Source organism: Hirundo rustica, chromosome 3, assembly GCF_015227805.2.
Source record: "Hirundo rustica isolate bHirRus1 chromosome 3, bHirRus1.pri.v3, whole genome shotgun sequence".
Classification (NCBI taxonomy): Eukaryota; Metazoa; Chordata; class Aves; order Passeriformes; family Hirundinidae; genus Hirundo; species Hirundo rustica.
This window is the reverse complement of record NC_053452.1, coordinates 94,882,699-94,907,863: the sequence shown is the minus strand read 5'-3', so window position 1 is coordinate 94,907,863 and position 25,165 is coordinate 94,882,699. Positions and strand designations below refer to the sequence as shown.

General features: G+C 33.4%; 1 protein-coding gene across 1 annotated transcript in view; it reads right to left on the bottom strand.

Annotated features, from left to right (window-relative positions):
• Positions 1 to 868: 868 nt before the first annotated feature.
• Positions 869 to 25,165, bottom strand: part of CSMD1 (CUB and Sushi multiple domains 1) — a 950,789-nt gene continuing 926,492 nt past the window's right edge. The window contains 9 exon segments of the mRNA XM_040059570.2: positions 869 to 2,119; positions 5,202 to 5,334; positions 11,839 to 11,926; positions 12,726 to 12,838; positions 13,855 to 14,016; positions 17,841 to 17,885; positions 19,603 to 19,782; positions 20,837 to 20,948; positions 23,661 to 23,734. Of these exon segments, the coding sequence (XP_039915504.1) occupies positions 1,960 to 2,119; positions 5,202 to 5,334; positions 11,839 to 11,926; positions 12,726 to 12,838; positions 13,855 to 14,016; positions 17,841 to 17,885; positions 19,603 to 19,782; positions 20,837 to 20,948; positions 23,661 to 23,734 (1,067 nt within the window). The 3' untranslated portion in view covers positions 869 to 1,959.

The following is a 25,165-nucleotide window of genomic DNA, read 5'->3' as shown; positions in this document are numbered from 1 at the left end:
ATTTCACAGGAAAAGATGGGACAGCTAAGTGAAACTTACTGCACAATAACTTCAGAAAAAAAACAAAAAAGAAAGCAAAAACCTACTAACAAAATGAACAAGGAACTGACTGGAAAGGATTATTTATTAAATTTTCTTCAGAGTTTCTCACTCATATGAAGAATATAACAGCTGCAGGGCCTACAATTATTATGTATTATATTGCTGGTATTTTTCATCTAACAGATGTATAGTTGTTAGGCTGACCAAGGTCACCTTTGAAATTTTTGTTGCATTCTGCAACATTAGCCAAAAAACCTGTTACTGGGCTTATATTACCTTTTTGTTTTGTGTGTAACAGCCAGACCTACACACATATGGAGTTCAGAAAGAACTTTTCAACAGGCTTAGATAGCAATTGGACAATAGGACATTTTGAAATTCAGAAAACTAAAACAAAACAACAGCATCAAAAAATCTAGCCTTGAATTTGAAAAACAGCAAAACAACTTCCCTGTTTTTTGAACTCAATGTGTATGACTAAAACGAGATTTTGCTTCATTATTTACTATAATTTCTTAACTGTAAAACTCAGTTTAATTAATCTGCTCAATGGCATTTTGTGTTTATTTTCATTCAATAAAACCTCTAATTCTATGCATATGTTAATGATTACTCAACCTTTATATGTATAAATGTCTCTGTCAAACTGTGTAAGTACAAAAGCAGTAAGCAATGTGTTTAAAAAATTTAAAATAAACAGAAAGCAAAGATAGTTGAATATTTCTCTATGTTCAAAGTAGAAATTGAATGACCATTTTTTATGGACAATTTGCACTGGGTTTGTAATGTGTTTTAGTTCCATGTAACATCAGAAAATGATGTCATATTAAAGGAAAAATGGAAAAAAAATGCAAAAGGGAAGACTGTATTATGAGCATAGGCTCACAGGCTTTATGAGCTATCTAAAATAAATTACTATTCACATTTGTACATGGCAAGCAGCAATAGCTGCTAAGCCCCCTGCTGTTAAATAGTATGATACTGACAGTGGTGGTTGATGACTGATTTCAGAAGAAAATAGTGGCAATGAAAATTTCTTAGAAATGGGCTCTTGTTCTGGCTGAAAGTGTCCAGTGACTTGTGATCATGTTTACAATGAAATTTAGTCAAAAATTGACAAAAGACACATTATTCTCTATAGCACAAGATTTTAACTGCTGCTAAGCATGGGTATCAACTTAATATTCCAAGAAAATTTATTGTGGAATGTTTTGCTTGGCAATAAGTGAGTGAATGCTTATATACAATGGACAGTGTGTAGAAACCCTGTATATTTTTACCAGTATCTTACTCAGCCAGCCATTACACCCTAGTGCAAAAAAATTGTGCATTAACATTTTGCGATATTAACAGCTGATTGGGGAATTGGCAAAACTGCCCTATGAATAAAATATACCGTAAGTTTTCCTAATTTTAGCAAGATTTCAATGGTAAAGCATTTGCAAGTGTGTGGAACCTCAAGGAAGGCTGTCTCCTCCTTCAAGAGAGCTTTATTTCTTCAGAATATTCCCAGGGATAATTTGTGGTGCTATCATTTGTCACAGTACTCAAAGGATTTATCCAAGTGCCCAGAAGAACACATTGAAAGGCATCCAGCCACATACAAATATGAAAGTCTGAGGCATCAAATATGACAAATTGGCATGACTTGGCAGTCTTCCTTAAAGTGTGCCTTGGTTTGAAGCAGATGCAGCCAGGCATTTTGATCCAACTTTAAGATGAAAAAATATTCTTTGTCTGATCCCCCGAAGACTGACACGTTTCTACCAGAAAATTTAGCTGCATGTAGGCTGACAGAAGATGTTAAAGATTACAGCAGCAAAGCCAAGAGAAGGGAAACTGGTATATGGCACCAAAGGAATTACTGCTTGTCCATCAGAGGTATGGCTATGAATCAGTCATATTGGGCACTGAAGGCTATACCACTGTACAAACTGTGTTCAGAGTTGTATCAAACCTCACAGCCTTTGCCTCTGTAGGTTTTAAGTTTGTGTCATACATGGGATTTTCAAATGAAGCTTGTCCGTTACTGTTTTCATGTCCAGCATATCCATTGTACTGTACTTTTGGTCTTGTTCTGGGGAAAAGAAAAAGACAGGAAATTATCATTAGCAATAATAGGCTAATTTAATAATATCTAATTTTTCCACTCTGTCTACATGCAACAGCAAGTGTCTGGAATATCTTGTGTTGCTAGTGGTAGTAACCTTCAGGTAAGTGTCTGCAATTCCAGTTATTCCAGGTTGATCTCCCACAGCATGTCTTTCTACCTCCATACATACTTCCAACAATAAACACTGCTAAATACCTTGTCCAAACAGCTGCAATCAGATTGATCAAATTCTAACTGATATTCACATAAATTATGAAAATTCAGCATCAGATGATACTGAAAGTAACCAGTCTTTTATTTTTTAAAACGTTTTCTCATCGTGAAAGAGATATCAAAATTTCAAGAATTTTCACATTTTTATGAAAAGCTCTGTTAGAACATATTAAGCCAATAATTAAATGAAAAATAAACCAGAATTTTTCAAATTTTCTGCTATATACAAAGTCAAGTGATAGCCTATGGTATTATATTTTACTATTTTAATCTTATGTCTCTTACTATCTAGAAGTATCTAAAGAAATATAAGGAAGTTCAGTATATTGTTTTATACATATAATTGTAATAAGGCAAGAAAGGAGATAAAAGAGTACAAAATCTACGTGCTTGGTGCTAAATAAATGTAAAACAATTTAGAAACTCATTATATAAAAATATATATAAGAACGGTTCTTGAAAGTCAAATGCTTCTTATAAAATTATACTGTTTTGGATAACAGATAGGGAAAGCTATCACTGAAAGGATAATGGAAATTGACAAAATGCAAAAAATTTTGTTACTAAAAAATATGGTTTTTCTGCCTATTTTAATTTTATAACTAGTAAATAATCTTGGACGTTAACTAGGAGCTTTCCTAAGTACAAGTAATTAAATGTATTTTCATTTTGCTCAGGAAGATTGGGATGAGGTCTTCATTCTTGAAATAATCCCTGTCAGCCAGATAAAAGGTACAACTGTGTAAAAAAGATTTAACAGCCCTGATTCTATTTAGATAATGTTAGTGTGAGATAGACACAGCAGAAACATCCATAAAATTGTACCCTAAGACCTTTAAATTCTCTGTTACAGAGAGCCTCTAAGGGTGTAATTACCATCACATCATTTTGAAAATTTCATGTTGTTATTATGATCAAAAATGAAATTTCAAGAAGGTCCATTCAAAACTTATAGATTCTGTTCTCTTTCCATCAGAACATCCTTTCTTTTGGAAAGAAGAAATTTTCACCTAGAATTACTTTACCTCACAATCAACTTGTTAATTTTTTGATGGCAATATGACACTGATATCCCTGCTACAACCTGCAGTTTAGTGGAAGTAACTCATTGAAAATAGAAGAAAAGGAAAATATATTTTGAAAAATTTAGTTATGAGAAACATCTCCTGTGTCAAATATAACACATTTAAATTAGGCAGAACTGCAATGCTGAGCCAACCATAGTATTAACACAGGGATTATAGCTGCTTGTTTAAAGAATGAGTTTCATCTCTTAAATACATGCATATTTCTACAGCTCATGTAGGGCATTAAAAATTTCACAGGATAAACTATGAAATGTACCCCTATGTCACAGTATGTTTTTAGTAAGTTTGCCTCTTCTTTCTAAACAATATTTCCTTTTCATTCCATCTCTTCTCCAGACCTGAATGCCTGTGCATTCATGATGCTCTTAAAGCTTCCCCCACTATTGCAGGACAAGAGCTGTCTGAAAATGTTGACCTGTAGGCGTCAGAAAGTTGTCTTACAATATCAACTTTGAAGACATAGGTGACAGCTCTTCCTAAGCAGCCTTTGTCAGCAAAAGGCTATCCTGCATTTCAGGACATGGATGATTTTAACTGGAGTTCCCAGGTTCAAGCCCCACGGCTATTTGTTTTTCCCAAATCATCTAATGCCAAGGTAGGCAGATAATCTACTGCATTGCAGGGCACTGGTAGATCTCAGATTGTCTATGTGATTTCTTGCCATCACAAAATACTCTTTGTACCATGATTATAGAACAAAAGTTTAAAAAGCATGTTCCTGTTAAGTACTATTTTGCAAATAGTTCTCAGAATGAACGAATTTTCAGAAGATACATAGGTATCAGCCTTCAAAACAGATTTCAGACAACATTGTTGGATTTATTCTATTATCTAGTGACATATAAAAGTTTCATATGACCTGAAGTCGTGCCAATTCTTATAGTAATCACTGGCTGATTCAGCACATACTGTAAATTGTCACACTATGGGCTGTTCCCTCATGAGATTTATACATTTTTCAGCTTGAATAATTAATACTTGTGGGAATTCTTTAGAGAGATCCAGACGACCGTCGATAACAAAAGGCACAGAGCCTGCTCTCTCTCGCTGGGGGGATATCACGGCTTTATTCTGGGGTCCTGCCCCTGCCGGCCGGGGCTCTTACTTAGCTCCTTCCCATCCCTGCCAGTGCCAGAGAGCCGGCCCTCGGCCATCCCAGGGCTTTTTCCCAGGGGGCAGGGCCCAGAGGCAGGGACAAGCCACTGCCCAGGCAGGGACAAGGTGGGAGTGGAACAGAGTGGGGTTACATTCCAGTGTGGGGGATGGGCACAGCCGAGCAGGGACTGACCACGTGATACAGTTTCCAAGGGGAACTGGGGAAAACATTGCAAACCAAAATAAAAATGAAACACAATATAAACAAAATTAACACACTGTAACAAATACTAGTAAGATTTTTAAAGAAGCAGCATACATTCAATTTAATAAAGCATTAAAAAAAAAAAAAAAATAGAACATGTGAACTCAGATTTCAATCTGATTCAGCCTAATGAACCAAGAAGGTTGACAGGTCTTTGGTCCTTAATAGAGCAACTAATTTTTCAAAATTCACACGATTAAGAACTGCCCTGCACTGAACTCCTTCATGGGAATACCTAGAAATATTTATCTTTCTAGAGTGAAGATATTCTTAAAAATTTTTAGCACTGTGTTCTGTAGTTACTTATGAAGATCAAACCAAAAAGCTTATTAAATTATTGAATAAAAAGCTTATTAAATTATTGAATAAATAGCATTTACAATACCTGTGTTTGTAGAGGTAAAATGCAAACCCTGATAGTATTAGAGCAAAAAATGGTACCAGGATGGCAGCTGCAACTGAACTGCTGTTTGTACCATAATAGTGATTTGAAAGGTCTGTGTCTGCACTTAAAGGACCTGAAATGAAACAAAAGGGGCAGAAATAAATTTCCCACATTATATATGGGGAGAAATAAAATTCCCATGTTATCTAGCTAATGATGCTCTTTTTATCCAAGAGTTAAAGATGGTGTCTTGAAAAATAATTCTATTTAAAAACATGAAATAAATAGCATGCAGAATCATAGTATAAATATTGTTAATACCACCTCATGATATATCAATGTCTATCAAAATTATTTGAAAATAGTATTTAGCAAGTAAAATAATCATGAAATACCCTGATCATGACTCAATTTAATAAAGTCAAGCCATATAACTTCTGAAAAACAAAATATTTCTGCAAATATACTGTATTCAGGTAGTCTTAATATTCAGTTTGTAAACCAACAAGCAGTAAAAGACCACAACAAAAAAGAACAAGGAAGGAAAAACTGAGGTGACTGCAATAAACCACAGTGGTTCTACTCAGCTCTGTAGCCCTCCCAAGTCTGCACCAGTGTCCATATCCCTCTGGCAGCTGTGTTTGCATGGGATAGAACATTGCAGAGAGTGCAAACGAAGTGGCCTGTGGCATGGCCTCACTGGGCTCCTGTTGTGGAGAAACTGATAACCTGGACTGTAAAGCATTTTGCAGAACACATTTTTATTTTTTTCTTCAGTATAAAGAGACACATCACTAAATCGCTTAAATAATTGACTGCCTTGGTAATTCAAACTGTGAAGAATGAAAGACAATTTTATGATTAAAAATACAGAAAACTTTATAGAAATGAATGTTTTTTGAGGTCCAACTCCATGTTGCCAGTTTGAACTCACAGCTCCCCAGAAAGCAAAATTAATCCTATTAAAGAAAGAAAGACCAGGACAGGGGGAATGCACAGAGAGGATCAGGCTTGGACAGATCGTTGTGCTTGATATTCTGGGGTATTGCTGCTGTTGAGAGTAGAGAAGAACAGGAGACACTGTTGTTTACCTCTCAGAAATGCTCCAAACCATCAGTACAGAGTCTTCAAACACCACAACTCCCTCACTGAGAGCAGCATCAATCAGGCTCTTTAGGACTCTAGTGAAAACCAACTATACAGCAGGGACATGGCCACTATGCTAATTTCACCAGTCTAGTAAAACATCTAAATAAGTTCAAAAAGTGAGGGGAAAAAAAAAAAAAAAAAAAGAGAAAAAAGTAATACTTCTCCTACGATCCCAGGAAGTGTTCAAGGTCAGATTGGATGGGGCAATGGCAACCTGATCTAGCGAGTAGTAAACTACGGCAGGCTGTTTAGAACTAGATGATCTTTAAGATCTCTTTCAACCCAAACCATTCTATGATTTTATGTTTTCTTGCAGTTCAAGCTCAATGCAAAAGACAAATGAGATTTTTTTTTTTGTGAGATAACTAAACTGTAAATATTTCAACTGTCAATATTAAAATAACTTTTGCATATTTAATTTAAAAAATGTATTAATTTTAGGAAGTTAAGTTTCCTTCAAAATGAAGTCAACCTCGCTAGGAATTCCTGTATTGACATATGTGATCACTTAAAATATGAAAAAAATATTTAACTACAATCTTTTTCACTGCCCCGATCTTCTGTCACGTTTTAGACTTCTTTACATATTTCTCTGCAGAACTGCTGAAGGAAAACATTATCAAGTTAATAAACCTATTATTGTGGTAGTTGGGATCATGTTATGAGCTTCATCACACTACTCTTAACATTGAACTGTTTTAGGATAAAACCATTTTATAAAAAACTTTGGGATTTTGTACCCAATACTTGTCCCAAGTCTTGTCAAGCTGAGGAAACACACTTGATGTAAATTTATGTGTTTGTAAACCCCACATTCAGGTATCACTTTCTTCATCCTTTACCACCACAATCTCTAGCTGTTTTTCCAATCATTTGGAGTAACTAAAAAATACGGTAATGATCAAATTCATTGAAGTCAAATAACAAAAAATCTGGAAGTAATATTCAAACTGCTATAAAGTTTTCAAAATAGAAATATGTGTGGTCAATGAAGTCTTAACTTGTATCTCAAAGCTATTATCATGTCAGATATGATAGATACATTTTAATGTACAAGTAGCAGAAAAATTATAAAATTCATAATGAACAATTCACATTTAATGCTTTACACAAAACTTCTAGTGGAGGTAATCACATATTCCATATCTCTACAGGTTTTGAAGTACCACACTTGAAGGTAACGAAACTCGACATTTTTGACTGAAGTTTACAACCTTCAATTGGACAGTTTCAACCTGGAGTTGACCAGGTTCAGACTCTGCATTGCATATGCTTTTCATTAGGAAAAGAAACGTCACTGCAGTTTTGCATAATCTGGGTTTTAGCCATCTATGAGGGACAGTCTAACTTCAGCAAGGTCTGGTCTACTTATTATAATAATTTTCAGACCTGATTGTGATTACACATATCCTGATGTGAACTTTGTCATTCTTCTGACAGTATTATTATGATAAAAAATGGAAAGCATATTGTACTTCCCAAATTAAGGTAGTGATTGCTACCACATCTAAAAACAGAAAAGTGGAAATGTCTAAATATACACACATAAAAAATATATGCAAAAAATAATTTTATTTACTTTTCCTTAAAACAGTCATACTTTGTCACTACAAAATGTGTTATTTAATAGAGGGATGTTCAGTAAGATTATAAATGTGTTGGGGTTTTTTTGTGTTTTTTTTTTTTTTTTTTTAACAGTTCACATAATAACACGTCTTTAGCTTCCTAAAACAGCAACAGTCAGATGAATTCAAATTTTGGTAACACACAGTGAATTCACTAATGTACAAGCTGTGTACTTTATTCTTGAGGTGATTGAAAAGTATTGTAATTTATACTTAAGAGAAAACAATACATTTTTATAGAAAATACTGTGCAACCTGATCTCATGGTGGCAGACCTGCCCTTCTGACCCAAGCCATTCTGCGTGCATACATACTGTGTGATTAAGAACATTTTCTTATCATTGTTGGATCTATTGTATGCATTTCTCATTTGACTCCAAGCTCAGGGTTTCGGTTGTCTGGCATCTGTAGAGCATGGCTCAGTTTTACCAAGAGAAATGCTGCTCAAGTCAGGGAAAGTGTGACAGCAAAAGCCATGCAAGATTAAGAAAAGTAGAATTACATGCCTAAGAGTAATTTCTGAGACAAAGATGGTTAGCAGGTCAAGGATTTAAGAGAGAAAAAATACCAACACAGAAAACAAATCAGCAGCTTCCAAGGAACGACATAGGCTGGAACTTCTCCACCTGACTGAACCTGCTGGACAGCAAGGACTCTTTGGATAGGTGCCTCACTGGGTGTTGTTGGCGTGTATTGCCATAAAGTTTCATAGCTCACTACTTCAGATACCTGTTTGTGCTTTAGCTAACACACAACAGCTCTGTACTCTGGAGCTTTCAGTACCCTGTTTAGGTGTAGAGTTTCCTTGTGAGTGATGGAAGTTGTGTGAAATGATGTGGAGAGGAAGGAAGATTTATAGAGTGAAATTTAAAATTCACGTCTCATGACATTAAAGACTTTTAAGAGTAGATTAATTTCCAGTAATGGAGATGTATTCCAGAGCCATTGTTCTAATATAACACAGATTCAAATTAATTATGCACATTTCATTTTTTGTTAGTATGTTATGTCAATCTAGACAAGGCAAAAAGTACTTTGAGGAAAGAAAAAATTGCGAAAGAGGTGGGTTATTGCATTTCTCCAGAGAAAATAAATACAGGAAAATAACAATTTTGTGAAGAAGGTTTCTCTTCTCACAAAGCCACCATTTTTATACAATTTGAAAAGAAGCTGCCAGACTGGAATGAACAAGATTTTAGAATAAACATCTTCTAGAAGTTTAGTGTTGAGGCATATGCATTCAACAGTTGCTGAAACTGAACTTAGCCACAGACTTGCAGCCTTTAGAAACCAAGTTGCTATTACCTAACAGACAACTTGGCAAAAGAGGTTAAATAATTCGGTGTCACAACTTGGGCCTCTTAAGAAGACTCAAGTACAGTTCTAGTTCTCTAGAATCTCTTTGTCCTTTGAGTTGCTTTCTAAGGCTACAACCAAAATTGCACCTGAGAGAGGATAAAAAGTACTAAGAAAGAAAAGTTCTTTCTGTCTTCATGTCATTAAGTTCCAAGACTGAACATACTCAGATGTTTGAGCACAGTTCTAATAATGCCAACATATGGCAACATATGTGATTGCCATATGAGTCATTCATTTAAGAGCTGGACATGATTTTCCTTGTGGATCCCTTCCAACTCACAATATTCTGGGATTCTGTAATGCCCACTGAGACCAGTCTTTTTCTAGCATGTGTTATAGAAAATTATTCATCAAATTAATTGGTCTTTCCCACTTAACCAAGTAGTTCTCCATAAATGCTGTCTTTGAAGTATGCTTGCAGATGAAGGATTTCATATTGCTTTATGTATGCACCAGTTTATGTATACTTTTGTCTTATTGTAAAGGCAGCAAATAATTCAACTTACTTAAAAACCAGAAATATGTTAAGTCTTCAGACAGAGGATATATGAGATCATGACCTCAGCAGAATATTCATGAACAGAATAGATAATAATTAAAAAAAATAAATAAAAAAATAATAATAAGAAAAATTACCCCTGAATATAAGAGGGTATTGACAAATATTGTCTTTATTGGATGGAAATTTGCTGTTTCCTTTTAGTTGTTGTTTATTCAATAGAGAATAAGCAATTTATAGAAAATCAGTGTCTGTTTAGCAATCTTGTAAAAGAGATGATACCTGAATTTGCAGCAAGCTCTCTACCAAGATGTCAAAACTGAGGATGAGAGGTCCTCAGCCCAGGAATGCAGGATTAACTTGGACATTTCAGCATTTAACTAGCCTTATATAAACTGATCTCTTGTATTACAGATCTAAAGGGTAATATGGACAATGCTTTCCACTATGGTAGAATACATCCACTGGAGAATTCTTTAACTGTTTAACTTTCTGCTTATTCTTCAGTTACTACCATGAGTTATCAATTTCACATCAAATTAAACTTTTATTTTAGGTAGCTGGAAAACAATGGGTATATTTTTTGTTGCTTAAGAAAATAGAAAGTACAAATAGACACCATCCCTACAAACAAAACCAACAAATCACATTCTTACTGTTTCAAGATAACAAAGGCTGCTTAACAGACAGATATTTGAATAAATGTTGATGATCTACTTTTATGGTGTGCTAGCTAAATTCAGAAAGCAAAAGTAGCTTAGATATTACAGTAGAAAAGATTACATGAACGTAGAGGCAGAAAAATAATCTGTCCCACACAAGAGTTTACTCTGAAGATTGAACTTGTACTTGGCTTCAATAATTGGCAGCTCTTATGCTAGGACTCTGAAGAGATGGGTTTCTGCCCCTAGTCACTAAACATACTTAGCAATTTGAGAGATAGCCAAGACAAACAAATCCACAGCATAGCTGCTACTAAAGTACGTAATAAAGCAAAGAAGTACAAGAGAGATTTGACAGAACTCTAAAGAGTACTGGGTACAGCACCAATGAAGCTAATGGAACCAAGGCAATTCATAAAATGTACAGTCTGCTATAGAGATATTGGCTAGGCTGTCTCCTCTTCCTAGACCAGTGCTTTCCTGTGCATATACCGTGCTTTGACCACTTTGCAGTAGTTCCAGGATCAGGAAATGCAGATGCCTACACTTGGTATTTGCCAAAAATATTTTATGACTGAATCTCAGAATCACAGAATGTCTAAGCTGGAAGAGACCTTCAAGATCATCGAGTCCAACCCATGCCCCTACACCTCAACTAGACCATGGCACCAAGTGCCACATCCAGTCTTTTTTTAAACACATCCAGGGGTGGTGACTCCACCACCTCCTGGGCAGACCACTCCAGAATATTTCATAAGAAAATGCTTTAGTTTTTATGATAAAACTATTTTATGAGTAAAATAACTAGTCTTATACCAGCTGCTAAAGCCCTTGCGCCCGTAGCTGTAATAAGAACCTCAGACACTCATTTAATATTTTTGACAGTGAAGTAAATCCAGTCCAAATACATATACATTCTGAAAACATCCACCAGCAACAAGCACTCTCCAAATGACACTATTAAAATTAGAGTTGATTCTGGCCTTTTAATTTCTTACATGATTCTGACTATGATTTATATATTTAAACAGGAAATGTGTTTCCATTGCATGATATCCCTGGTTTCAAAAAGAAATGCAAGTGCTTGCAATGGCATTCTCTTTTAGGGCATCCTGTACTTGTTAGTTTGCTACACTAGAAAACCTGTGATGGTAATATGTTAAACAGAGTGAAATTAGGATTTGAACTCTATATTTCAAATACGGACATTTGGTTTTGTTTTGCAATAGGAGTAGTGTAAAATAAACATGCCTACTTCTTTTAGATGGCTGAGTAATTCTTTAAATTCATTCTTGCAAGACCCCAAAAGATGATACATATTACAGATCTATGAAAGCACGTACCTTGTCTTTGGAGCATAAATTTTCCAAAGTCTTTTCCATGTATATCACCTTGATAGGTAAAAACTCCTCTTTCAAGCCCTGAGGATACCTAGAATACATTGAAACAGAAAAAAAAAAAATTTCTGAAATTAATAAATAGCAATGTTTAGCTATTTGTTTTTCTAACTTACAATAGATGATATGGAGCCCAGACTTTTAACTTTTTGCCTTTAAAATACTAGTGAATTTTCTATGCTTATACAATATTTATTATTTGAAATATTTTATTTTATTTTTTTGAAATGACATTAAACAAATTTTCAAAATTACACCTGAAATTATTAAAAAAAATCTAATGTATATTGCTGGGTTTTAAAATTCTTGAAATGCCATACTCATAATTGAATTAGTGTGAAGATATAGAAGTCTGCTGAATTGTCAGATTTAAAACTATTTTCCAATAGAAAGTATCATGAGGCAGAAAGAAGAAATGCAAAAAGTAATGTAACACTGTTTCCCTTCAAGATTAGGTGAATTTTTATTACAGTGAACTATTTACTAAACCAAAAAAGGACAATATTACTAAAAGTAAAATTCCCATTCCCATCTACGGAAACAAGGCAAAACGATGGCAAAATATGCTGATTCACTTGTCCTTCCCTTTCATAAACTAAAAATTCTAATCAGAGAACAGCAGATGGAAGTTTGCATATGCATTTTTGAAAGGAAAAGGTAATCCAATCTCTACACTGACATTCAGAGTGCTGGATTATATATTTGTAATACAAAAAAATGGATACTGTTACACAGATAATACAAAAAAAAATGGATACTGTTACATAGATAATCACAAATTACTTCAGAATTTAATCTCAGACATTTTTACCCATGGAAGCCTGGGTACTTACATAACCATCTAGTGCCCAGTTGTCATTTTCATACTTGCTGACAAAAATGTCACTTGGTCCTTTAATTTGAAAGGCTTTCAAGAGCAAATGGGTTTCTTCCTTCTTGTAAACACCTAATAAAATAAAGGGGGCAAGACACACCTTTTAAACAATTTTTTCAACCAGTTTGTTCAAATATCCCTTCAAATCTAAGTTTATTGTTTTAGAACTAAAAGTTTTTAGAAACATTCTGTAATATAAGAATTTCATAACATGGAAAACCTCAAGATTTAAAGTTCTGCTAGACCTTATTTAACTCATCCTTTGCCTCATGATACTTGATAAATCAAGTATAGGTTTGTATTGCTTAATTTTAACACATGAACAGTTGTCTTTTTATACAGTATTTCAATAATTCTGAATACAGATAGAACTCCTTTCCTGGAATTTCCTTGATCTGGAAAAAAATGGATTTTACTGACATCACAACAGTATATTGCTACAGTAGTACACAGTAGTAGTGCAGTGAAAAAAATTGCTCTTTGGCAACCAATTACTGCAGTTCTCTCTGAACTCTTGACCTTAAAAGACAGTGATAGCAGATAAGGTTTGTTTCAATATAACTGTGAAGAGAGGCTAAATCTGAACTTCACAGTTAGATTTACAGAAAGGAATTAATGATGTTGATTATAAGGTATGCATAATTTACTATGTTATTTAATTGTCTGTGCCTATCTTATGCGATGCCATTATTAATTCCACATTGTTTTAAGGTAGATATCAATCACTACTGATTATTGGAGCTTTCCAATTGTACCATTTTAATATGCCTATATATGCTTTGTCTTCCACTTCAGTACTTCCTGTGAGTTCAACACAACAATGCTAACCAACAGTCTGAGATGAATAAACCCTACCTCAATATCTATTTGAAATACAATGGCTTAAAAAGATGGGTGACTTTGTATGAAGTGACAGAAGCCTGTGCAGATCATTTTGTTAAAACCTTTCCTTTTGCAAAAGAAAATTATTCTTAGCAAAAGTATAAAGCTTTTGTTTCATTTTCCTTTTGAATTAAAATGCATCAAAACTGAATGGATTTATATATATACGTAAGAACAGCTTCTTTAACACCAAGTTCTGAACCTACCTGATAGTTTGAGTTGTATGTTGGATGCCTCAATGAATGTGGCATTCACTTTGCTGCTTGTAGTATTGAACCAGTCAACAGTGAGAGTAGCAGGCTGTCTTTTTCCTAAATATTCATAAAACCCTTTCCACAGTGAATTTATAAAAAAAACATCTGAAGGAACTAAACAAAAGGGGGGGGGGGGTGGGGAGAGAGGAAGAAACAGAGGAAGAAGTAAACTACAATGAAACAGCAATCTTTCTAGTCATAACTATGTAAATAATTTTTTTTAGACAATCAATCCACTGTTCTAAGGAGGTATTATAGTAAAAATTTAAACAACAACAACAAAAAAAAACAACAGACAATACATCTAATAACTTTTTCACAAAATTGCCTATAATATACTACACCTGTCCATCACGGTATATGTTCTCAAATAACCTCACACTTTATAGCTTGTGTGATTCAGTGAATGTCCTCAATGCTATAAAAACAATGGACTCTTCTAAAGCCTAAAGTACCTTTAAAGTACAAGGAAAATCTCTGAAACCAGAGATTTCTGTAAAGAAACACTGTCTTAAGCCATCCCTTTTGTTTCATGAATCTATTAAAACAGTGCTGTGTACGATTTTCAACTGGATATCAAATGAATATTCAACTGAATTGACTGAATTTCTGGTACAGTTTTATCAGACATTTTTAGACTTCAAAGATTTTTCCATACAATATTACTGCACCTATGAACAATCAAGTTTGATGTTCATGAAAAGAATTAAACTTTTTTGTTTTTTAATAAATTTAAAACAAACTGCCATTTCTCAGCAACTGCAGTTTGAACTATCTGAAATGAAAATCCTACAAAATGCGGTAGGAATTATTGGAAGAAGTATATGGATTTGGATTATTTATTTGATGTGATTGGAATCTTTGCACAGAAAAAAAAAATTAGGTATTAGATGTTGTATTTTAAATTGTTTAATTAATCACATATATCCTGAAGAAATGATAGCCCTAGCAGGTATTAAAATTCACCCTTACTATCTATGACCACTTCAAATGACACTTTATAAATAAAGACTGACATTAGAAGCATTTCACATTCTTCTAATTAAAATCTTAAATTAAATAATTGGATTTTTTTGCATTTTGTCAAACTCTGAGGACATATAAAGGCAGCTGTCTTTACTGAAAAATTCATCAGAGCAGGTATTCCCTGTATCCATTTAAAAAGTTCCATGGATATTTCCTTCTCTACCTAATCTCTTATTGCAAAATGAATCAAAAAAGACACCCAGAGCAATAATAATTGACATGCAATACATCTGAAAATCAGAGGGCTGATTAGATGTTGACTAAAGGATAAATAACTTCATCCATGTCTTTTACAATTAAATTGTGCAAAAGTCACAAGCAAATGTTCAAGCTCAGTGTGGAATGATTTGAAAACATCATTAGCTTGTTATGGGTTCTGTCACTAGATTCCAAATGAGCAGAGACCTATTAAATGGCTTTGAATGTAACAGCTTTGAATAGGTGGAAGTGTTCCATTTCCAAAGTAAAATTCAGTGGGGCTTTACACAAGGTTACCTCAACTTACAACCAAAAATCTGAAACATTACATTTCAATAGGTATGTCACAGTTCTTAGAATTTGTATAATTTCTGCAAATACTTCTGCAAATACGTGGATTCTGTAAAGAGTCTTTCACTCCTTTTCCTATGCATTTCTCATTTTTTGCTACAATACTGACATAGCTAAATTTTAAACTTGGTATTCTAAGAAGAAATATTACAATTATTATTATTTGTTTATTTTTTATTCAAAATTGTGTATCACCCATGAAGGTGAATATCTAGTATTAGTGCTATGAACTAGAGAGGTACTACATAGGACCTTTATAAAGGACACCATACTTTCACCATTATGCATCTTCAGTACATAGTTTGTCCAGAAACTCCATCAATAACAGCTGCTAAGCTTTGCAAAATAGTACCACTTACTCAGTATTTACAGAGTTTGCACTTGCAGATGAACAGAATCAGTAGTAGGAAAAAATTGTATTACTGCTTCCCGAGTCATATTTTTTCAAAATATTAACACAAGTGCTGCAGTCTCCAGAGGTGCAGCTTTGGAGAGGCTCTGAGATGATTGTGCTGAACCCTTACAAGTTCCCTGCCTTTCCCACCCTCTATGGGCAAATGCAAAATGAGAAAAATGAACTGGCTATTCGTATTCTAATACTGCACTGACTGCACTGATTTTTCTCAGAATATGACAATTGGGAAAATCCATGGCTGCTCATTAAAACAGATTCCTAACTATTTTTGTGAAGACTATACAAAGCAGTGAGAACTGTAGAAACCAAACAGACTAATATCGTTCTTAATTCTCACATATTGTAAGAATTCTTTAGTTGCAACATATATTCAATCATGAAAAAATGTTTACTATTGCTTATGAAGACATTACCTCTGCCAAAAAACCAAAAAACAACCCAGTAAATATAACTTGCATTCATTTTCTAAATGCAAAAAATCAGAACACTAATCTATTCTGTTATGGAAACTGTAGTTTATAAATATTAGCTTAATTCTGTTCAAAATACAGATAGCAGTGAATAAATGATATCAAAAGTCAAGATAACAATGTAAAGAAAGTGTTTCAAAATACATATTGTTCTATAAAGAAGAGAATTAACAAATTTAAAACACATAATAATAGTGCAGAACTGTTTTTTGAAAACCACTTAAAATGTTTTCTTCTTGATTACTGTAATTTGTTACAGTTTCACTTTTCAGTTTACTAATATTGGCACTTTCAATCACAGCATTTTTTTTAATAGCTTTTAAATAGTCCTTATCAAAACTAGTTATAAAGGACATGACACTGTGTGAATTGATACTGACACTGCAGAGTGAATATATTTGGAAATTAGGTCCACATTTTAATTTGGCATTGAAGCTTCAAAACTTATGTGACAGCAGATAAATGCATATCTTAGGTGTTTGGTGAGGTGAAGCCTCCAATAAATGAAGACTGTATATTAATTATAATGAATGAACACTACCCTGCTTTATTGTGCGCCTGTAGAAGTAATGCATTTCAGAAGAAGTCATTTATGGATTCACCTGACACTCCCACTAATAAACTCTCCAGAAAGGTTAATTATTAGCAGAAATACCTTTTTATCCCATATACTCTACATAGAGTCCTTCTGTGAATTGCCATGAGTGTAAACCATTAATCTTATTTTCCCTGCAGCTTTGCTAAAAATCAAAATATAGAATTACAAGCTCATTTATATGGTGACAGCTCTGCTTATTGTTAAATAAGTTAATTAAAAAATTAAATTAGGACTTTCATTTCTGAATGAGGATTTCTCAGATGTATTTGTCCATTTTGTCATTGCAGGAGGAATAGGTTAACTGCATACATGTTCATGAGGTGGCATAGAAAAGTAACAGAAATGTTTGCCTGCCATGTCACCTGCCTGCTGGTACACAGTGTTTTGGAAACCCTTTCTTGGAGTACGTGGAGAGTTTCTGTGAAATGATGGCCAAGAACATTTCCAACACTGGTTTTGGGGTGGGTTTTTTTTATATTTCTTCCAACACTTGCCATGTAAAGGGCAGAACTTTGACTGAACCTAATCCCAGCAATTATATCATACAGTTATTATAAGGCTCTCCATTATAGCAATCTCTCTGATATAAAATTACATCAAATCCGAACTTTGTGTATATAAACTTCTGTCTGTTTGAGAAGGGATTTTATGTAATTCACAAAATTGGTACTATAGAAATTTAAAAAAGGGTCTCTGTGAAAGAACTTCATAGAATAGGTTGCATGTCACCTGTATTATGAAATACGTCAACGTTTATATTCCTTGGAAATTAGTAACAAATACTTCACTAAAACATTGGAAATAGTTGTATTATCCATAACAATCTCAGGTGTAAATAAATTTAATTTATTTAGATCTAAAACTCTTCTTGTATACAAACCTGGAGTTTTAGTTATTGTTTCATTAACTTCTCTCACTCCTTTACCTACAAGTAAAAAGACAAATTATCATTTTCATGAACATAATTGTGTAGTTTTTGTTTTTGTTTCTGGGTTTTTTGTTTTTTTTTTAATAGAATGTTAAAACAATACCTGATGGATGAAATAATCTTTTATCAAATAGAATAACTTTTAAGACAGAAATAATTTCTCTTGAATACTCTACATGTTTAAACTTATCCACTTGCACAAAAATATCAGGAAATAATTTAGGTAAACAACATTTTTATTGTGGAAAGTTGCCTGGCTAGCTAAGTATTTCATACATTTAGGGCTAAAATGTTTATATCAGTCCCAATGCTATAAAAGAGAGCCTTATAGAGGGGAAAAATACTATATCTAATTATGAATAATATATTTAATATATTAAAATTTATGTTTAGAAAGACTGATACATTTATGAAACAAACCAGCAAGAGCCAGATAGCTTGATTCATAGATCAGGATCAGATATCATGGGGAAGAGTCACAATTTGTGAATTAAAAAGGTGTAATTTACTATATTTGTGGTACACTCAGCAAAGTTATGTCCATTGATCCTGATCAACTTCTGACTCATCATTTGGCACATTAGAAAGGATAGTGTCCCACTGGAAGATTTGGTCTGGCTTTTTTGTTTGTTGGTTTTTTTGGTTTTTTTTCCTCTTTAGGAGCAGAAATTCACTAACTAGACATTAGACTGATCAAGTGCTAAGAAAGCACAAAAAAGGGTAGGACACTCAATAAGAATTATACCTAAAGACTGTAACCCAATCTTATGGAAACCTTTACTGCAATTTATCTTCAGTAAATAAAACAAGAAAAAAAAAATACAACAAACCAAATATCATTTATCTCAAATTATTACTTATACAGTATCTATGAAATACCATCCTTTAGGGACACAGAATAAAGATAAATTCTGATATTTAGATCATATGACATTTAGATCATATGCATCAAAGAAGTCTGGCCTTAAAGAAAAATAAATATTGCTCAAACATAAAAAATATTCAGCACACTTTGATACATTAAAATTAAAAATCATACTGCAAAAAGTTTCCCATGGCATCTAACTATTTTTCCTCTATTCATATTCTAAATATAATTATATTTTATTTTTCTGAATTGAGAACTAACAGCCATGTTGATTTGCTTGTGAAGAGCAAATGCAAACTATATAACTGTACACTTAGATGTACTCTAGAAAACTACATGAAAGTTATACTGATATAAAAGTGGATTAGAGTGCAGAGATTTTTTTTCCTTATTGTACTGCTCATTTTTATTTTATAAGTTTTCCTTAGACTAAAAGCATACCTGCATAAATCTAAAGGGTATTAAATAACTTTTCTTATTCTTATACAAAATCATATATTAAGCACTGAATACATTGAGATACTATTTAAAGCTGTGACATAAAGATAAATGCAGTTAAAAGTAGTTTATATTGTTTAGGTTTTGTTTTCTGTTATTAAGAGGAAACATATGTATGTGTGTCTGTGCATTTGCACACATATATCTCCTTTTCTTCCTCCAAGAGTTCTAGATGTTATGTTCACTTTGATTTCTTCACTATTTCTTTAATAAAATAAAAGCTATTGTTCCATGAGTTTCATTAAATAGTAAGCGGAAAAAATTAATACTACTAAATAAAACAAAAATGTCAGGGAAAATTAATTCAAACCCAATAGGATCCAACAAATCACTTGAGTAATGACTTACTTTTACAAATAGGTGATTTTCCTGTCCATTTCATATCTGGTTTACATGTCCGATGCTCTGATCCACCAGCAAGAAAAAATCCTGGCTGACAGGTATACACCAAAGTATACCCTAAAGTAGGAAGATCTATTGCTTTCACATCTACATGTGCCGGTGTTTCTGGCTGCCTGCAAGCATGAGCTGCAAAGGGGTTTTTACAGTTAGAAAACATAGTGATAAGCAGTTTCTACAGAATTAGAGTAGCCAATTTGAAATAAATGCATGACAACTCCAGACAGCTTTTAGCAATGCCAAGTAGCTATTACTTGTAAATAACACTCAGAGTGTATAGTTATATTATTGTGGGGTGGAAATGATACTATCACATATTTTAAAAGAATAAACCAAAATCATGCTAGGAGTCAGAAAACAGTTAAAATGAGGGGAAGCACATGACATTGTACATGTTGCAATGATTGGTCCTGTGAATTATTGTACTGTCACAGCTTCAAGCATCACTTCCACTCTGTGTTCTGAAAATTAGAGTGGTTTTTGGGATAAATAAATGAATTTCAGTTGAAATAAAGTTCCACAAGAATGTTTTGTCATAGAACATTGACTATAACAGATTTGGTTACTCAGTATGCTTCTTTCTCTGTGCCACCTGGTGTTCATTTATAACAACACAAAGATAATTTAAAACAGGATAAAAATCTAAGGTCATTGTAATGAATTACTTTTAGCTTAGGTCAGTGTATTTTAGTACAATAGTTATTTGATGTCCTCCAACTCACACAGAGCTTTAAGTCATTTTCATAACCATCCATAGCCCAGAAAAGATGGCATTGCTGAGTTTTAGTTTATGATTCATAAAATACTAGGCAACAAAATAGTTCCATGCATATTTCAAGTCTCATCCCATTCTTTATTAATCCGCAACACATATACAAAAAATTCTAGCTTAATTAAAGCACCAAATGTTGTAAGTTAACTATAGCTGATTTTTTGAGTAAAACTGATAGAATTATTGTGAACTCCATTAAAAAAATCTGAAAAATCTTCCTTCAGATTAATACCCCAAAAATACCTTTGGTCTTTGAATAGGAAACAACAACAAATAAAACATTTAAAAATGCTTTAAATAAAGCTTCCCATCCTTGTAGCAAATAATTTGTCAGGAATTTCCACATCTATCACTTCGTAACTCTTAAAATTGTGCACTGTTCTGAGTGGTTAGAATAGAAACCAGACTTACGAATGCATTCAGATTGTATGCCACTCCAAGTTAGGTTAGCGAGACAAGAACGAGTGGTAGATCCCTGAATATGATAACCTTTTCTGCATCTGAAATAGACTGTGCTCCCAACCTAAGGATCAAACCAGAATGTTAGACAAAAGTAACCATCATGTGTAGTCAGATATCAAGACAGTGATTAGTTAAGTTTTATTCAAAAATAGAAACGCCTGCTATTTTGCAGTTTCTAGAGTTACACTTTTTTTTTTTTTTTTAATATGATGAGGAAATGGTTGAGTAATTGATTCTTTTGTGGTCTTATTTAAAAGCAATATGTGGAAAACCTCCTGCACTGCATTTACTACTATTAAGTTTTATTTGAGATGTTCAACTAGCAGAGTGAAGTCCTGGAAAGCCTTCCTATGGTCAAATATGATATGATCTTCATCAAAAGGCAAGGTAAAATAACAGAGAAAATGCTCTTTAGATTTCAACTGGGAATAGAAATGCATGAAACCTACATACAAAATTGCAGGTGAGAAAGAATTTTAAGAGATGAGAGAGAGATTGTTTAGAGAGTTCTAGTAAAATGAATGTATTGATGGTACTGACAAAAGTAAACAGAATGTAACACCAGGCCAAGTTATTTAATGATACAGGGCTAATCAGTAAAGCATCACTTTTGTTTTGGATAAAAAATCTTGGCAATAATAAATAATTAGACAAATTTACTTTAATAAAGTAACATATCACATAGACAAGTCGCAAATGAATCATGATCAATGTGTATTAGTAAGAGCTTGCAGTTACAGAAAGGCAGAGAGCTCTGCACTGCAAATGTCATAGGACTTCAATGACAATTAAAAATTAGTATCTTCAAAAGTAGCTACCTGCTATCTATATGCTCAGTTATATAAAACCTACTTATCAGGACAGATGTCCAGCAAATGCACATAATTTCTCCCAGAAGTAGCTTTGGAAAACCACTGGTGTTTTTAAAGGTCATATTACTGATATTGTTTTGTAGACTTATGTCTTTCTAACTATTTTTAAACATATTATTCTCTCTATCCTGCCAAGGACACACAGCACGTCTTTAGTAGTGAGTAGAACAGTGTGTGGCTAATCTTGAGCTTAAGTCATTTTACTTGTGCCAGTTCTGGTCTCTGTCAGTAAAAACAAGATGCAAATCTTTTCTCAGTGCTCCAAAAGACCAAGCAAAAAGTAACATAGGTTCAAGGTAGATAAAGAGTTATACTGCTTTTTCACTTTACTGGTAAAATTTAAAACAAAAGCAGCACACGCTTTGTATAATATTTGGATGAAAAACACTGAGGGCTTCACAGTGAGGTGATGCACAAAAGGCAAAGAATAAAAGGGGCAAGACAGGATGCTGGTAGACAGGGGAAAACCCTACAAAGATCTGCTGACTGTCATCACGCTGTTCTATAATGAAGAAAGACTGCTGAAAAGTGTTTTATAGAAGCTTGGCTACGTCATACAAACAGGAAGTCTAGAAATAATGTATGAAAAAAAACCCAAAACAATTTAGTTCCATAGCCATTAGAGAGAAGTCTCCATGTTGTAGTACAAGATAGCATTCTGAGAGAAAACACATACTGGAGAAAGACTTAATGCACAGCCGATGAAGACACAGTATAGTCTCTAGAAGTGAATGGGAAGAGAAGATCAGTCTACGTAAACATGAACAACAGACAGTAGAAGAGTGAATTGGACAGTAAAATTCTGTTATTAAAGACAATTTGTGAGGCAGATAAAAGGGGAGAAAAAATAAAGCAACCATACAATAAAATTAGGTGCAAAGATTAGAATTGTTTTTGAAGAGAAAAGGGGGACAGGCACAAGATCAATATGTGACATCAGAAAGGCAACTGCACCTATTACTAGGAAGCAGGAACAACTTGGGTAAGGCCACAAGATGTGTCTCAGGGAGAAGTGCTTCTGTATCTCTGAGCCAAGCAGGAGCAGAAGGTGAAGAAAAGAGCCATAGCAACAAAAGACAGAATAATTGCAGGAGAGAGAGGCTACCAATAACCAGAGGAACTTACAGAAAGGACCCTTTGGAAAACAGTTCTATTAATTTGGTCACAACGGGCACACTGCCCTAGGTTCAGAAATAAGCAACAAATCCAAATAGAACTTATTTTAAATTTCAGCCACACATATTTATACCCAAAAAATCTATCCACATGAAGTATATCAATCTATATAATGACTAGGGATTAGTCATTGTTGCATCTACAGTTATTTCCTCAATCACTTTTCTGACTCTCACTTGCTAAACTAACAACCTGTGAGGAATTTGGTAATTATTGAAAGGATATTCATCACAGAGAACCTGGTCACCACACAGAATAATTTTATTTTCTCTGACTGAATAAAATATAACATGAATTTCTAATTTAGTAAAGCCATTTGCTGACTTTTTTTGTCAAGGACGACATGGCCTTTGGATCACACAGGTCTTTGGATGTTAGGTATTTACTGACTATTCATCAATGTATGAAAGAATTATTATCATAAATCAAGGTAATTATATTATGTCATATCATATTAAGTAATCAATTTATAAATAGCCCTCCCTACTGAAGTCTCCTAGAGGATTGAATGCATGATATATTGCAGGGTTAGAAGTCCTTTATTTAAGCTGAATGTTCTAAAAAAACGTTGGAATGAAGAATTTTTTTTAAAAAGAGGGTGGAAATTTCTCAAGATTTGCATCAGACATTTAAGACTACAAATAATGTTTCTCATTAATTTTTTTATGTAATTATGAAATACATTTTCATTTTAGAATGCTAATAAATAATAATTTAAAAATTACCTCATAACCTCTGGAACTATTTTGTATTCCAAAATGTGGAGTACCAGGGTCTGTACATGTATTGTGAGCTGGATCTAATGCAAAATGTGAAGAAAAACACATATTATTACAGTATGGAAAAAAATACTCTAAAACTGTTTGCAAAGACTAAATAATTTCATAAATGTCTAGTGATGACAAGAATGCCATTTTGAATTGAATATAGGTTTTTCTATATATTACACTAGTATTTTCAAATAAGTTACCAAGTATATGATAGTGATTTGTTTCAGGACATAGTCATTATTTTAAAATATCTTTGGAGGTATTTCTGCTAGTGCAGACTTTACAGTTAGGATTGCATTAATTTTTAGCAATCTTATCCTTTTATTTTTGTATAGATTTTTTTCTATGCCACAAAGAAAACAAGTTTCTAATGGAGCACCACTGCAGTTGTTGCTGGAGAGTAAAATTCCCTTCATGAATAAAACACATGCCAACAGAGAAAAACAAATTGTTCTGTTTCATGAGAGCAATTTAAAGAAGCCTAAAACTATTTTTTCATTCAGTCATGCCCATATTCTGGGGTTTTGGAGTTGCCTAGTCACATCCACCAGTTAGACAGCACAGAACTTCATCCAGTGAATTTTTCTGTGGTATGCTATTCTCTCAGCAACTGAGTCTGCTGAGTGCTGACACTGACTTATGAAGAACTCATCTTCATCTGTAATAAGTTTTAGTTTTCTGTAGAGCAAAACTAAACTTATCATTTACAATAGTTGATATTCCATTTCACTCTTGGCCAGCTCCCATTTTCAATATTGACCATCAGTAGAGCATAAAAATTCAGCTGGACTGATATTTACCAAAGGCTTCAAAAGTTAGGTGGATGTTGACCTGAAGTGTAAGAATAAAAAGCAAACATACTCCTGATGTTGAGATGTTTGAACAGTTCAGGAACTTTTTAAAAATTATCAACAGCTGGAATTCTATTTCTAATAATAGACACATGAAACTGAATTGAATTTTAAAGATAGGTGTCATCTGAAGAAGCCAAACCAAGACTTCGCAAAGCATTCTAAGGAAATCATTGCTATCCAGAAACAGAAAAGCTTCCACTTATGGTATTTTTATGTCTAGTTCTAAATATTGTTCACTGCTCTTAATCTTCAAATTTCTTAGAAATTTTATCAGTAAATGTTAGATGATCCAATATTTTCCTTTTACAGTAACATGAAAACTATGATGTAAAAGAAAAACTTGTGTCTTCAGTGTACTACTTTCCATGTGCTTCTAGACTATACTATATAAAATATAAACAGAAATGTCATTATTACATTTTCAAAGTTGACCCTTTGCATCAGACCTGAAAATTAGCTTTTTTAAGCGTTCTTGCCTCTGTAGAAAAATATAGGTACAAGATGATTGTCCAGTTTGCAAAAACTATGGAAAGAAGCTTCGAATTCATACAAAATAATTCTGTTGACTATTATGTCTTCATTTAAAAATACAGGCTGCTTTCAATA